The sequence below is a fragment of the Sarcophilus harrisii genome, chromosome 6 (assembly GCF_902635505.1).
Source record: "Sarcophilus harrisii chromosome 6, mSarHar1.11, whole genome shotgun sequence".
Lineage (NCBI taxonomy): Eukaryota > Metazoa > Chordata > Mammalia > Dasyuromorphia > Dasyuridae > Sarcophilus > Sarcophilus harrisii.
Window position 1 is genome coordinate 65,240,001 of NC_045431.1, and position 12,754 is coordinate 65,252,754.

At 41.7% G+C, this 12,754-nt stretch overlaps 1 protein-coding gene across 1 annotated transcript in view; it reads left to right on the plus strand.

Moving 5' to 3' along the window:
- SCOC (short coiled-coil protein) overlaps positions 1-12,754 on the plus strand; it is a 44,760-nt gene extending 32,006 nt beyond the window's left edge. The window contains exons 2-4 of the mRNA XM_012552207.3: positions 9,233-9,301; positions 9,392-9,475; positions 11,146-12,754. Of these exons, the coding sequence (XP_012407661.2) occupies positions 9,233-9,301; positions 9,392-9,475; positions 11,146-11,288 (296 nt within the window). The 3' untranslated portion in view covers positions 11,289-12,754. The remainder of the gene's footprint in view (positions 1-9,232; positions 9,302-9,391; positions 9,476-11,145) is intronic.

Below are 12,754 nucleotides of genomic sequence, written 5' to 3' on the forward strand. Positions count from 1 at the left end.
ATCTGCATCCAGAAAAAGAACTAAGGATACTGAATGTAAATCAACACATGCTATGTTCACTTCTTTCTTTCTGTTTATCTCTCCCATGGTTTTTCCCTTTTGCTCTGATCTTTCTTTCCCAACATTGTTCATAACGCAATGTATATTAATAATAAACTTACTGGGGACAGCTAGGTGGTGCAATGGATAGAGCAACAGCCCCGAAGTCAGGAGAACAAGTTCAAATCTGGCCTCACACACTTAACACTTCCTAGCTGTGTGGCTCTGGGCAAGTCACTTAACCCCAATTGCCTTAGCAAAATAATAATAATAATAATTAATTAAAAAATAAACTTATAATAAAAAGATAATTAAAAAAAAGATATTAAGTTACATCAGATGAGGAGGCACAAAAGACTTATTACAATAGGTAAAAAGTGAGAGGGATGAGTCATCAAATTTGACTCAGAGGGAATAAAATGCAAACTAGTTCAGTATATAAATTTATCTTACCCTATAGGGAAGTAGAAGGAGAAAAGGAAAAGAAAAGGAAAGAGGGAAAGTTGATAGAAGGGAGGGCAGAAGTAGGAGGGAAAGGGGAAAGAAAAAAGGTGGGGCTGATAGAAGAGATAGCAGACTAAGGGAGTGTAAAGCACTGGTGAGGAGAGAAAGGATGAAAGAAAAGAGAAAAGTATAATTGGGGGAAAATAGCATGGAGGAAAATAAACAAAATGTAATCATAACTGTGAACAGGATGAAATCTCCCATGAAACAAGTGGATAGTAGAATGGATTAAAAGCCAGAATTCTACAAGCTGTTGTTTACAAGGAATACATTTGCAGCAGAGAGATATACACAGAATAAAGGTAAAAGGTTGGAGAAGAATATTTATGCTTTAGCTGAAGTGAAAGGAAAAAAAAAAGCAGGGGTAGTGATTCTGATAGACAAAACAAAAGCAAAAAAAAAAAAAAAAAAAAAAAAGGTCTAATTAAGAGCGATAAAGAAGGAAACTATTATCTTCCTAAAGGGTATCACAGATTTATAAGATTCAGAGGAAATGGAAGAATGTTTACTAGTATTCTTACACCTTTTAGGATAGCCCCAATGCGACGTTAATGAATAATCTATGTAGCAGTGCCTCTCCTAGGGTCTCTTGAGGACATTACTATATTAGGACCTTGGACAGGGGTGGTGATCTTGTAAACCCAATACCTCATCCACACAGTTGTGTCATCCCCCTGGGTCCTTTCTTATAGAATTATAGATCATAAATGTAGAGAGAGAAAAAATCCTAGAAGTCATCTGGTCCAAATCCTTCATTTTTACAGATGAAGCAACTGAGTCCCCATGAGGTTAAGAGAGTCACAGGGAGACAGAACTAGCATTTGAACCCAAGTCCACTCCTGACTCTAAATTCAGTGCCCTTTCCACTATACCATTTTACAATCCAGGACTATTATTCATTCAATCTTTTTATCTTTTGGGCCACACTTTTTCCTTTTTACCTCTGCAAAGCATCATTTAATTGAATTAAAGGGTAATAAAAGCAACAGAGTTTGTATTTATCAGAAATAATCGATATAGCATTTCTCCTGACCCACTAGAAGCTTCATTCCCACTGACTTTCTCAGCAGGATGAAAAAAACAATGTTTTGTGCTTAATACAATCAGCTCCCACTGGGCTAAGGGAGGAGTGGTTCAGTCACTCACAGGAGTCAGTAAATTCCTGCTGGGAACCTGAATTCTTCCTCTAGCTATAAAAGCTTTTATTCTGTACCTATTGGCTCTCTTTTTTTCTCTCTCATTAGCTTCACTGAACAGGAACTTGGTTGCTCTGTTGCGCACACCAAAGTCCAGATCCTTTCTGCATAGCACGGACAGTTATAGGAAGTGCTCCCTGTCTCTGAGGGGGAAAAAAAAGATCTTGCTCATCGCAGTGACCTCACCTTGCTCCCCTTTCTCTTGTAGAATTGCTAACCTTGTCCCTTCAGTCTGCATGCCCTGTGATCTCTATACATTATCCCACACAAGATTCTAGAAAATAATTCAGAACTGATATGCTCTCCAAATACTTTTAGGAAATGTAGTCCATGATGAAAAGCAAAAGATTCCATTGGTACAAGTCTGCTATCTAGTTAATAATAGGTCAATCTTCTTGGGAAAAGTTGCCTATATTTGGTGCTTGCACTGTCTCACGACACATTATCTTAATCCCTTGCTATCTAGCTCATAACTCCATCAGTCTATGACATGGTCCTTTCCTACTCAGCAGATCCAATGACATGTTTTCAGATGAAATCATGGCTCTTTTGAACTACTAGAGCTATAAACAAGAATTAAGGAAAATAATTCATAATTGGAAAAGTTTACTAAACTAACTAGAATACTGAAGAGTCAATTTTCTATATAAGATAATCAAATGTGCTTTATCATGTTATATTAAAGATTGTTTCAAAACTAAATCAATTTGTCATCACAATTGTGTCACTAAGTTCCTCTGTCCTTTCTTTAATAGAAATCTAAGCCTACATGTCTTCTCGATTTTGACACTGAGATTTTCCTTAATAATCACTTATTTTGTTTTTTGCTAAGTCAACTGGGGTTAAGTGACTTGCCCAGGGTCACACAGCCAGGAAATGTTAAGTGTCTGAGGCCAGATTTGATCTCAGGTCCTCCTGAGTTCAGGGCTGGTGCTCTATCCACTACACCACCTAGCTGACCCAAGAATCATTTATTTTCAATATTGTGATATTGGAAGTATTCCTTTTGGTCTTTTAATATTATGTAAAAACCAGCACAGCACTCAAACTGTTTACTTATTATGCCTCTGTTTAAAATAAATTGAATTGCTGTCTTTTGTTGTTACATGTATAGACTTACCTTTCCTATTCCTCTTCCTCCTCCCTCCCACAGTACCATTCTTTAGAATAAAGTTTGTTTGTAAATATCTATTTGTTTTAGAAAAGGAAGGGGGAGATCAATGCATTGAAAAAATGTGACCTTATACACTACTTTTCACACTTGTGGACTGTTACCTCTGCAAAGGGGAACAGGGAGAGGGAAAGAACTCCCCTTATATTTTTTCTCTTTGGGGGTAACTTATTCTTTATAATTTTACAATATTCAGTTTCAATTGTTTTGTGGTATTGCTCTTTCCATTGACATTGATTCATCCTTCTTAATATGTGACTGGCCTACCTTCTTTGCTGGCGGTACATTTCCTTGAGAATGTAATATGCTTGTAGAAAAGTACTGCTCCTCCCCGACTCCATTACAAGAAGTCTTGCGAAGGAGGACTACTTGGTACACAGGAGGATTGAAAGAAAAAGACGGATTCAAAAGCTGTCTTTTCTTCTTAAATTATTACAAACCCTTTTCTGATACACTCTTGAAATAAGGGACCAGTAGGGCAGTTGCTCCATCATCCCAAAATATTTGAATCCTTTAGCATCAAACTAGCATCAAAGCAAGCCATGGCTGCAAATTCTCTAAGGAGTTCAATCTTGATTACTCACATAGATACACATACATCACTAGATAATTCTAAGGCTGTGATAGGGTATTCTGGAGAGAACTTAACTGATGCGCAGTTATAAAAATGGACAGAGAGAAACAAGTCCCCCATATAATATAGCATCATGTTAAGATAGGAGTCATGGACGGCAACATCAATATTACACGGAGATAAATTCTGATGAACATGACTCCAACAATGAGATGACTGATGCCAGTTCCAATGATCTTGTGATGAAGAGAGCCATCAACACCCAGACAGAGACTGTGGGGACTGAGGGTGGATCACAACATAACATTCTCCCTCTTTTTGTTGTTTGTTGTCCGCTTGCATTTTTTCTTACTCATTGTCTTTCCTTTTCGATTTGATTTTCTTGTGCAGCAAGAGAATTGTAGAAATATGCTTATATATATTGGATTTAACATATATTTTAACACGTATTATATACATTGGATTGCTTGCCGTCTAGAGAAGGGGGTGGGGAGAAGGAGAGGAAAATCTGAAATACAAGGCTAGGCAAGGGTCAGTTCTGAAAAATTACCCGTGCATATGTTTTGAAAATAAAAAGCTTAAAAAAAAAAAGATAGGAGTCATGGACAATGATTATCAGAGGCTGCTTGCCTGGTCAAAGAACGTTTAGTCACTTTCCTTGTACAATTCCAAAATTATTATCTGGAGCTGCTGGGTGAATGCACAGATTGTGCCAAAATTCTACGTAATGGTTACTATTTACCGAGTGCTTTAAAGTTTTCCAAATGCTTTTACTGCATACGTTTCTTACCTGAACCTCACAATAACTCTGGGGCAGGTGTTATGGGAATTTTATAGGTGAGGAAGCTGAAGCAGACAGGGCCTTGCAGCTAGGAAGTGTTTGGGGCTAGACTCGAGGGTCGCCTAGCTGACTTTAACTTCCAGCTCCCCGAGTTTACTAACTACAGTAACCGCTAGCAATCAGACCTCTGCTAAACGGGGGAGAGTGGGAGCATGCCCGGGTTCCCCCGGTGTCCGCCCCTGCCGGGCCGGGGGAGGGATGCTCAGGGGACCGCAAAGAGTGCAGCAGTGTGCGGGCGGAGCGGGAGGACCGCGATAAGAGCAATACTGGTAGCTCTCCGAGCGAGACAAAGGACAACCAGCGCCGTGCGCTGCAGCGAGGGCAGGAATGGAAGCAGGAGGCCCTGCCTTCGAGGCCGGCTCCGCTCCTTGCCCGAGCCCCAGGGCTCGCCGCGCCCCCTTCTGCTCGGCGCGCGCGTAGGTAGGTTGCGCGCTTTGCGGATCCCGGCCTCCCCAGGATCCCCCGGCCCGGCAGGGGCGGACACTAGGGGGACCTCGGCAGATGCGAACTCTAGCGCGGTGGCAGGATGCGACAGGACTCCTCCCCTGAAAGCCGCAGGGGTCCCGTGGCACCCGCCGAACGCGCTTCCTTCCCGCCTGCAAAGGGCTGAGGGAGGACGCGGGCCCCGGGGCGAGCCTAGGCCTAGAATTCTGGGGCAGGACAAAGCCTCGGACCTTCCACTCCAGAGACACGGCGGCCCAGGGCCGAGCTGGGCGGACCTCGGATAGAGCCCGCAGCCTCTGAGCGCCCCCCAGAAGAGCGTGGCTTATTGGAGACCTCGCCCGTCCCGCCCCGCCCCGCCCACACCGTCTCTTCCTGATTGGCCGACCGCGTCCTTCCTTGGGCCTCGCCCCTCCCTCCCTACGGGCTTTGGGAGTCAGGGTGGGTAACTGAAGAAGCCTCTGAGACTGCAAGTTAAAAAGCGGTGGGGAGCGTCAGCTGGGCAAAGCGCCGGCGCAGGCGCAGAGTCAGACCGACGCCAGCCTGGCTGTCGCTTGGGGGAGAGGGGGAGGGGCGAGCGGGAGCGGGGGGCGGCCCCCGGTGGTCGGCGCATGCTCAGTGGCGGCGGAGGCGGGACCGTTGGTGTTGCTTGTAGGGTTCCGGGCTCGGGCTCCAGACCTCGGCGTCGTGTGATCCCTCCCCCTCCTAGCGCCTCGGGCGGCAGGTGAGGCCCTGCGGGAGCCGAAGCCCGCTCCGGGCGGGGATAGGTCTCCGGCCCGGGCGCTGCAGGCCGCGGGCACTGCCTAAGCGAGTGGGGTTGCCGGGAGTCGCTGGAACAGGGCCGGGCCGGGCTCGGGGTGGCGGGCGGCCGGTGGCCTGGCGGGGGGTCGTCAGGGAGGTGAAGGGCGGGGGTCAGCGGCCGCCAGCGGGAGGGGCCCGGCCTGCCTAGAGTTCCCCGGGGTCTCGCGGCATGTTCCGCGCTAGGCCTCATCCTCCGCGACTGTGAAATGGGGGTTGTAGCCCCTGCGTGAGCCCGTGAGGGGCGGTGGCTGTCACGGGCCCGGCCACCGAGCCCGGCGTGGGGCCCGATGCACGTGTGCGCCCCCTCTGAGCCTCGTCAGCGCCTTTCAGTGGCCCACACGGAGGGTGGGGAGGCATGAACAAAAGCCTCTTTGATTGCGCTCCTCCTGTGAGCCTCAGCCCCCCGGCAGGTAGAGGCTGCCGTTCTCCCTTTTACAGCTGAGTAAACTGAGGCAGACGGGGAGAAGAGACAAATAAAAGTCGGCTCTCGCGGCCCCCCCGGAGCGGCTCTCCCCGCCCTTAGATGTCCCTTGTAAGGAAAGGGGGAGCTATTGGACGAAGGCCTCCCAGTTCTGAGCCCTCGGGTTGCGCCCTGACCAACCGCCTGGGCCACCCCGCGGGGAGCCTTGCGGGGCCCAGAGCCACCCCGACGACGTGAGCGCCGGCTCCGCCAGCAAACGAGGGCACCGGACAGCCGGGACCACGACGGGGCGCGAGGCAGGGAGCCGGCCAGCCGGGGTTGCTGCCGGCCTCTGCAGGAGACAGAAAAGCCTCTGCTTAGGGCTGCCTGCTTGACCGGTTCCAGGGTGACGTTGGACCCCAGACCGGCTCAGCGGAGACGAGCGGACCTCCGACTGGGTTCGAAACATGCTCGCTCGTCTGGCCGCGGCCAACGGGGTGACGGGGGAGATACGGCATCCACTGGGAGCCAGCGGTGACTCGTGGGCAGAGTTGGAATTGAATCAGGGCCATTTTTCTCCCCCTGAACCTCCTGCCCCAAGGCTAACTGGAGTTACCTGGTGCTTTGGGTTGGCTCTGAAAGTTATGGTAGAGAAAACCTGTAGGTCGTCTTCACACCCCATTGGAAGAACCAGAAAATGTCAGTCCAGTTCCATAACTCAGGCTCTTGGGGCAGTTCCAAAATGATTGTAGAAGTTCTGAATTTAAACAATCACAGTTTTGTATTAGATCCAAAAATTCCAAATTCATCTTAAGAATGTCTCCCTAAATTTGAGACAATTGAATTCTCTACTGGCTACCATTTCCCATTTACATGTTGGAGTGAAACTGGGCCTCAAGAATTTTTATCTCGATATTTTGCATTCTAGGAAAGCAATACACACACACACACACACACACACACACACGACTAAACCTAAATTTTTGGCCAATATATTTGTCATTTTGCAAATAATGTGCTACTTCGTACACAAGGGACTTTTAAGCAAGCCACTTAGTGTCTAGGGACCTCAGTTTCTCAATCTCTGGAATAAGGGCATTGAACTTGGGATTTCAGGGGTGTGTTCTAGCTCAAGTTCTTTGATCCTAAGTAGTGTAATGGTACAGACTTACAGCTACCAAAAGATATTAAACACAAAATTCATACAGGATATACATGTTCACTGGATCATGTCCCGAAAGACAAGTGCTACAGAAGATTCTATACTTGTCTTTTATTTTAGAACCAAAATGTTCTGGCCCAATCCAAGGAGAAAAATGGCTAACATAAAAATAAACTTGCTCTTTAAAGCCTTGATTCCTTTTAACCTGAGAATGAAGCTTCTTAAAAGTGCGGACTGTTTTGTTTGCAGAGAATACTTGCTGACATATTTGTAAACAAATTTCTTATACAGTCAAGAACTTTTCTACATGGGAATAATCCGTGATAAAATCTGAATATTACTCAGTTCGTTTAGCAAGGCCTTTCACCTCAGGTCCTCCTGACAAGAGGGATGGTGCCATCTGGCTGCCCCCAGGAGTTTATAGTTTATCAAAGGCCACTGGGTACCACTGGAAAGTTAGAGGAAAAATGCCATGGTTTTACCTGTACTTCAGAAGATAATGAAGGCAGAGATAGATTAGGAGACAATAGAGACCAGGGCATAGTCAGGTGAATAAAAGGGGAGATGTTGAGTTAGAGTTTGGTTAGGAAGAGGTGAAGGAAAGGGTAGAGGGGAAGCTGTCTCCAAGGCTGTAAATCTTGATGGTCTTAAGGAGGGTGTTACCTTTAGCAGAATCAGAGCAGTTAGGAAGAACGGGAAGCTTTTTGGTCTTGAGATTGATTTGCTTACAGATTTTTCCATTCCATTAGTAATATGAAATTTAAGCTCAGGACCCCCTAAAGGTGGAAATGGGTATATGGAACCAATGAACAATGTCAAGGTCTTAGAAATGGGAGTCACAGGACTTGAGTTCTGCCACCTCTCTGGATCTGTTTCCTCACATGTATGTAAAGAATAAACTGGGGGATTACTTTTCTATACAGAGGGAGGGACAGGGACAGAAACAGTGATCTGGCAAAGCAGAATATCAGGGAGAAAGTATGGGGGGAAACCCAAAAAGAAAGCTTGAAGCAATGGTAGGGTAAGTACAGGATTTCTAAGAAAGAGGAAGTTTTTTACAATCTACATCTTTTAAATCTTTTGAATTACTGAAACATTATGGGTAAGACTGAAGCCTAATTTTAATTTTATACTAGAAAAATAAATATGCCATTTCCTAAATACGAATTTTGGATTACCTGCTGCCTTGTAGAATGCACTGCTCCCCAGCCTCACTTTGTTTTAAAATCACAGTCATGTTTACAGTATTCATTCCTACCCTCATCTCAAGTCCATCTATAATGGCAGGGAAGATAATGTCTAAGTGGTACTGCAGAGAAAATTTCCAAGGATCCAAAGATGGATAGCTTTTAGATGCTTTTTCTTTTCTGACAGAATAAATTTATCAATAAGTGGCCATTATTACATTCACATGATGCTCAGATAGGCCAACAATGTCCTAGAAAACAATGCGGTATTTTTAACATCAACTCCAGTTAATTCAAACCATATTGCTTTTTGACATCAACTGAATCCTCTGCCAGGCTACAAGGCTGAATCTATACCCAAGATTCATTCCCTTTTCTCTCTCCTCCTCCCTTCCCCCACCCCCATTTGTTTAGGCCTCTGTCAGAAATTTTCAAAAATGAAAGAATTTTTATGTTGTGGGACAGGAAAAGGGACTGGACTTCTCTAGTATTAGGAATTCCCAGATGAATAGACTCCATCTACCAAGGAAAAACTGGCAATTTCTCTTGAGTTGCTTACAACAGTAATGGGCCCAACTAAACTGTACATAATGCTTCCTGCAGGTTGCATATACTGACTTGTTTAAAATGTATTCTCTATTGTGTTGGGGTTTCTTGGTTGTTAAATATTAACCAGTTTTCTTTTAATCGGCTTCAAGATGCACTCAGTGTTGTGACCTGTTTATTTGATAGCTTTGTTCAGGAAGCATTAATAGGTTAAATGACTTGCAAGTCTTCAACCCAAGTCTCCCTGGCTTTGAGGCCAGCTTTCTAATCATTTTGCCAGGCTATCTCTTATTATGATCCAGTCAATAAACCAACATCCTTTTTTACAATTAAAAAAATTTTTTTACACAGTCATCTTTTTCTGTTGCAGAATATTCATCAAGGATACTATATTCAAGAGAAAGTTTACATTCTAGGATGATGAATGCTGACATGGATGGTATGGTTACTACTTTTATCCTGGTTCATTGTTTCATGGCTGTTTTTGCTCTATATTCCATTATCTTAATTTTTTTTTTTTTAATCACAGCTGTTGAGGCTGAGAATCAGGTGGAATTGGAAGAGAAAACACGACTTATTAATCAAGTGTTGGAACTACAACACACACTTGAAGGTTAGAAACTTTTATATTGTAATTTTCTTGAGTCTAATCAACAGGGGGATTCATTGGCACATTCATTCACAGAATGCTGTGGAAAAAAAACCCTACCAAAAAAGACATTTAATATAAACTATTATGGGCTGCCTTGCTTACTTTGGTTCCCTTCACAAGTCAACATTCCTTTTTTGGGGGGGTTGGGGGAGAAGAGAGAATGGCCAAGATATAGTGAAACGTGTTGGACTTGAGGCAAGAGAAACTTGCTATAAAATAAAGTGTTTACTTGTTACCAATTGAATCACCAGAGGTAAGGTAGCCCCAAAGTGGAGATAACAGTACCAGTAGGAATTAACAGGGTTATTGTGGGGCTCAAAAGAAATTACAAAAAATGGGTTCATGAATTCAGTGTCTTTTTTTTTTTTTACTGGATTGAGTTCTTGGCAAGATAAAAATTTATCTTATAGGAAGTAGGGAAGGTAGCAGCTGGATTTTAAATAATTCTTTGTAGCAAATATTTTTCCCTTTTTAATGTTCTTTGTATTCATATTTCTCAAGGTCTGTGAAAGAATATTTTCACAAACATCATCCATGCACTCCTTTTCCTGGGGAAAAAAATCACTATATTCTCTAATCCTACCGACCAGATATCTAGAAAACAGAGACAACACATGGGACATATTTAATCTCTTTGAATTAGCTTAATTTTCTTGAGTAGAATTCACATTATTTAATTTGAATGTATGATTAAGAATTACATGGCATCTTTGAAATTTATAAAGTTGGATGTTAGGGAAACTTAATATGGTTTCCAGATGAGAACTTTAGGCATAGGGACTGAATCATAATTTCATTGATATAAGAAATTCTTTTACCAATGCAAGTCAGCAGCACCTTCTGGCAAGGCTCTGAGAGATTTGACTTGCCTGGGGTCAGAGTCAGGATGGATTGGAACGGTGATTTGAACCCAAGTCTTACACACATATATAAGGCAAAATAGAATAGAACCAACCTTGAAGACTTAAGTTTTATGACAATTCTCATGTACAACATAGTCAATGAGGTAGTTTGTGGTACAAGTATTATTCACCACCACTTTGGTAGAGTTAAGGAAACTGAAGCTCAGAGATTAAATAACTCGCTCATGATCATACATTTCTTCCTAACTTCCCTATCAGCTCAATTGTTAGGATTTATTCATATTTTAAACAAAATAAATGTTAATTACACTGCATTTCTACTTAATATGGGAATCTTTGAGAATTAATGTAAAATATGTATACCTTGGCAAAATGGGAAAAGATATACTAACCAAAAAAGTAATATGGCTTGAATAAACTAGAGCTGATTTTAAAATATTGCTGCTGTATTGGCCATTCTGAGGGCATGTGAATGTAATAATGACCATGTATTTATAAATTTGCCCATGTAAAAAGCTCTGTTACAAAGATGGGAAATAACTTTTTTAACTTTTTTTTTTTGCATTTTTCCCTGTTATTGGCCAGTTTCAAAACACATCCTTTTTTTAACTTAGCAAAAATCCATTGTGGTATCAACAAGATGTTAAGAACCTCGTCAACTTTTCCTTTGGCTCTACGATACAACTGAAATGACAAAACAGAAATTATCACAATGAAACAATGAAATTGTTTCTAACAATTTATCGCTGTTTTAAATTTTTTGGTTAGATCTTTCTGCACGAGTAGATGCAGTCAAGGAAGAGAATCTGAAACTGAAATCGGAAAACCAAGTTCTTGGACAGTATATAGAAAACCTTATGTCTGCATCTAGTGTTTTCCAAACAACTGACACAAAAAGCAAAAGGAAGTAACAAGTTGGTTTACTTCTTGGTATTGCTGCTGGGCTTGCTCGTTTTTCTTCTCAATCTGCACAGGCTCTCTACAAATTAAAAAATCATAAGTTTGTGACATAGTGAGTGGAGAGCACTAACCTAATTGGAGGTTATCAGTAAGTTATGTATCTGTTAAGACTTTGAAAATGTGCAAATGTATTGTAGACACTTTATAATTAGAATTGCATATATTTGTTAAAAAAAAAAATAAAAACAAAAACTTATCCATCTTTTAATTTGTAGGGTTAAGCAAATGGCTAACATTACAATAGAATCACTTAAAGCTGAGAATTAACAAGCTTTCATTTTGTGAAAAAAGTGACCAAAATCATATTCTAAAACATATAGCTTTATCTAACTTGCCAACCATCTTGTGCCTCTTTCCATTGTTATCTTTGTTCCCATCACTAATTAACTTAAAATTTGGTCACTTAACCTATAAACCTATTTAAATAGACGAACCCAAACCCTACCAGTTTAAGATGAACCAAATAAAAGCTCTTCTCAACTGGGACATATATCATAATGGGATGGAGTTAAGCCTGTTGGTTTGCCCCTAACAAAATAAGATTAAAAAAAAAAATGGTATTTTTAAAAATTAAGATTAAAAATTAAGATAATTTAAAAATTAAGATGGAACCTTCATTTGCTATGAGAAATTAATGCATATTCATACTAGGGACACAGTTCACAAAAACAATTCCAGATTCCACCTCAAAAATAAAGCAAATTGTAAGCCCATTAATCCAAATCCATCCCAATCCTTGCCTAGCATGGTCTCACTTTTGATCCAGCCTGGGGCTATCATTTGGAAGAAAATGTAACAATAGGAGTAAGTAAGTAGTAAGTAGTTCAAGCCTGACATCTCTATTAGCTAAATGTCAATCTTCAAAGTTTCCAATGTCCAGAAAGAGTACACATATGCGAAAAAATATTCTAGAGTTTATCAGTATTACATGTTTAAAATGGCAGAGTTTTTGTTTAGAGTACAAATTATCAATTCTTGAACTTTCTCCCTAATTATCTCAACTCCACTATTTGTGTTTCAGGCATGTTTTGCTAATTTTTTTTTTTCCCTTAAATTCCTGTACAGATTCCACTTAGCATGGGAATCTTATTTATTTGTTGAGAATTAAATGTAAAAATGCTTTAGTTATGACAAAAGAAAAGAGACCTACAATTGTCAGTTACAATGTTGACTTTAACTAAAGCCACTTTGAATCAAGGGGTGATCTTTTTTTGTATGGATATGAAATTAGACAGTGATTTTAGCTGTGTGTGTCATGTGTGCGTGTGTATATACAAAGATATTATATACAATAGTCAAAGTAAACATTTTGCATCCTATTTGTGAACTTTTACCTCATTTATGAACACTTAAAATTGTATTGCAATTCTGAATTTCTGTTAAATAAAAGCATTTTTTTTGATTTTGTGTGACTTAA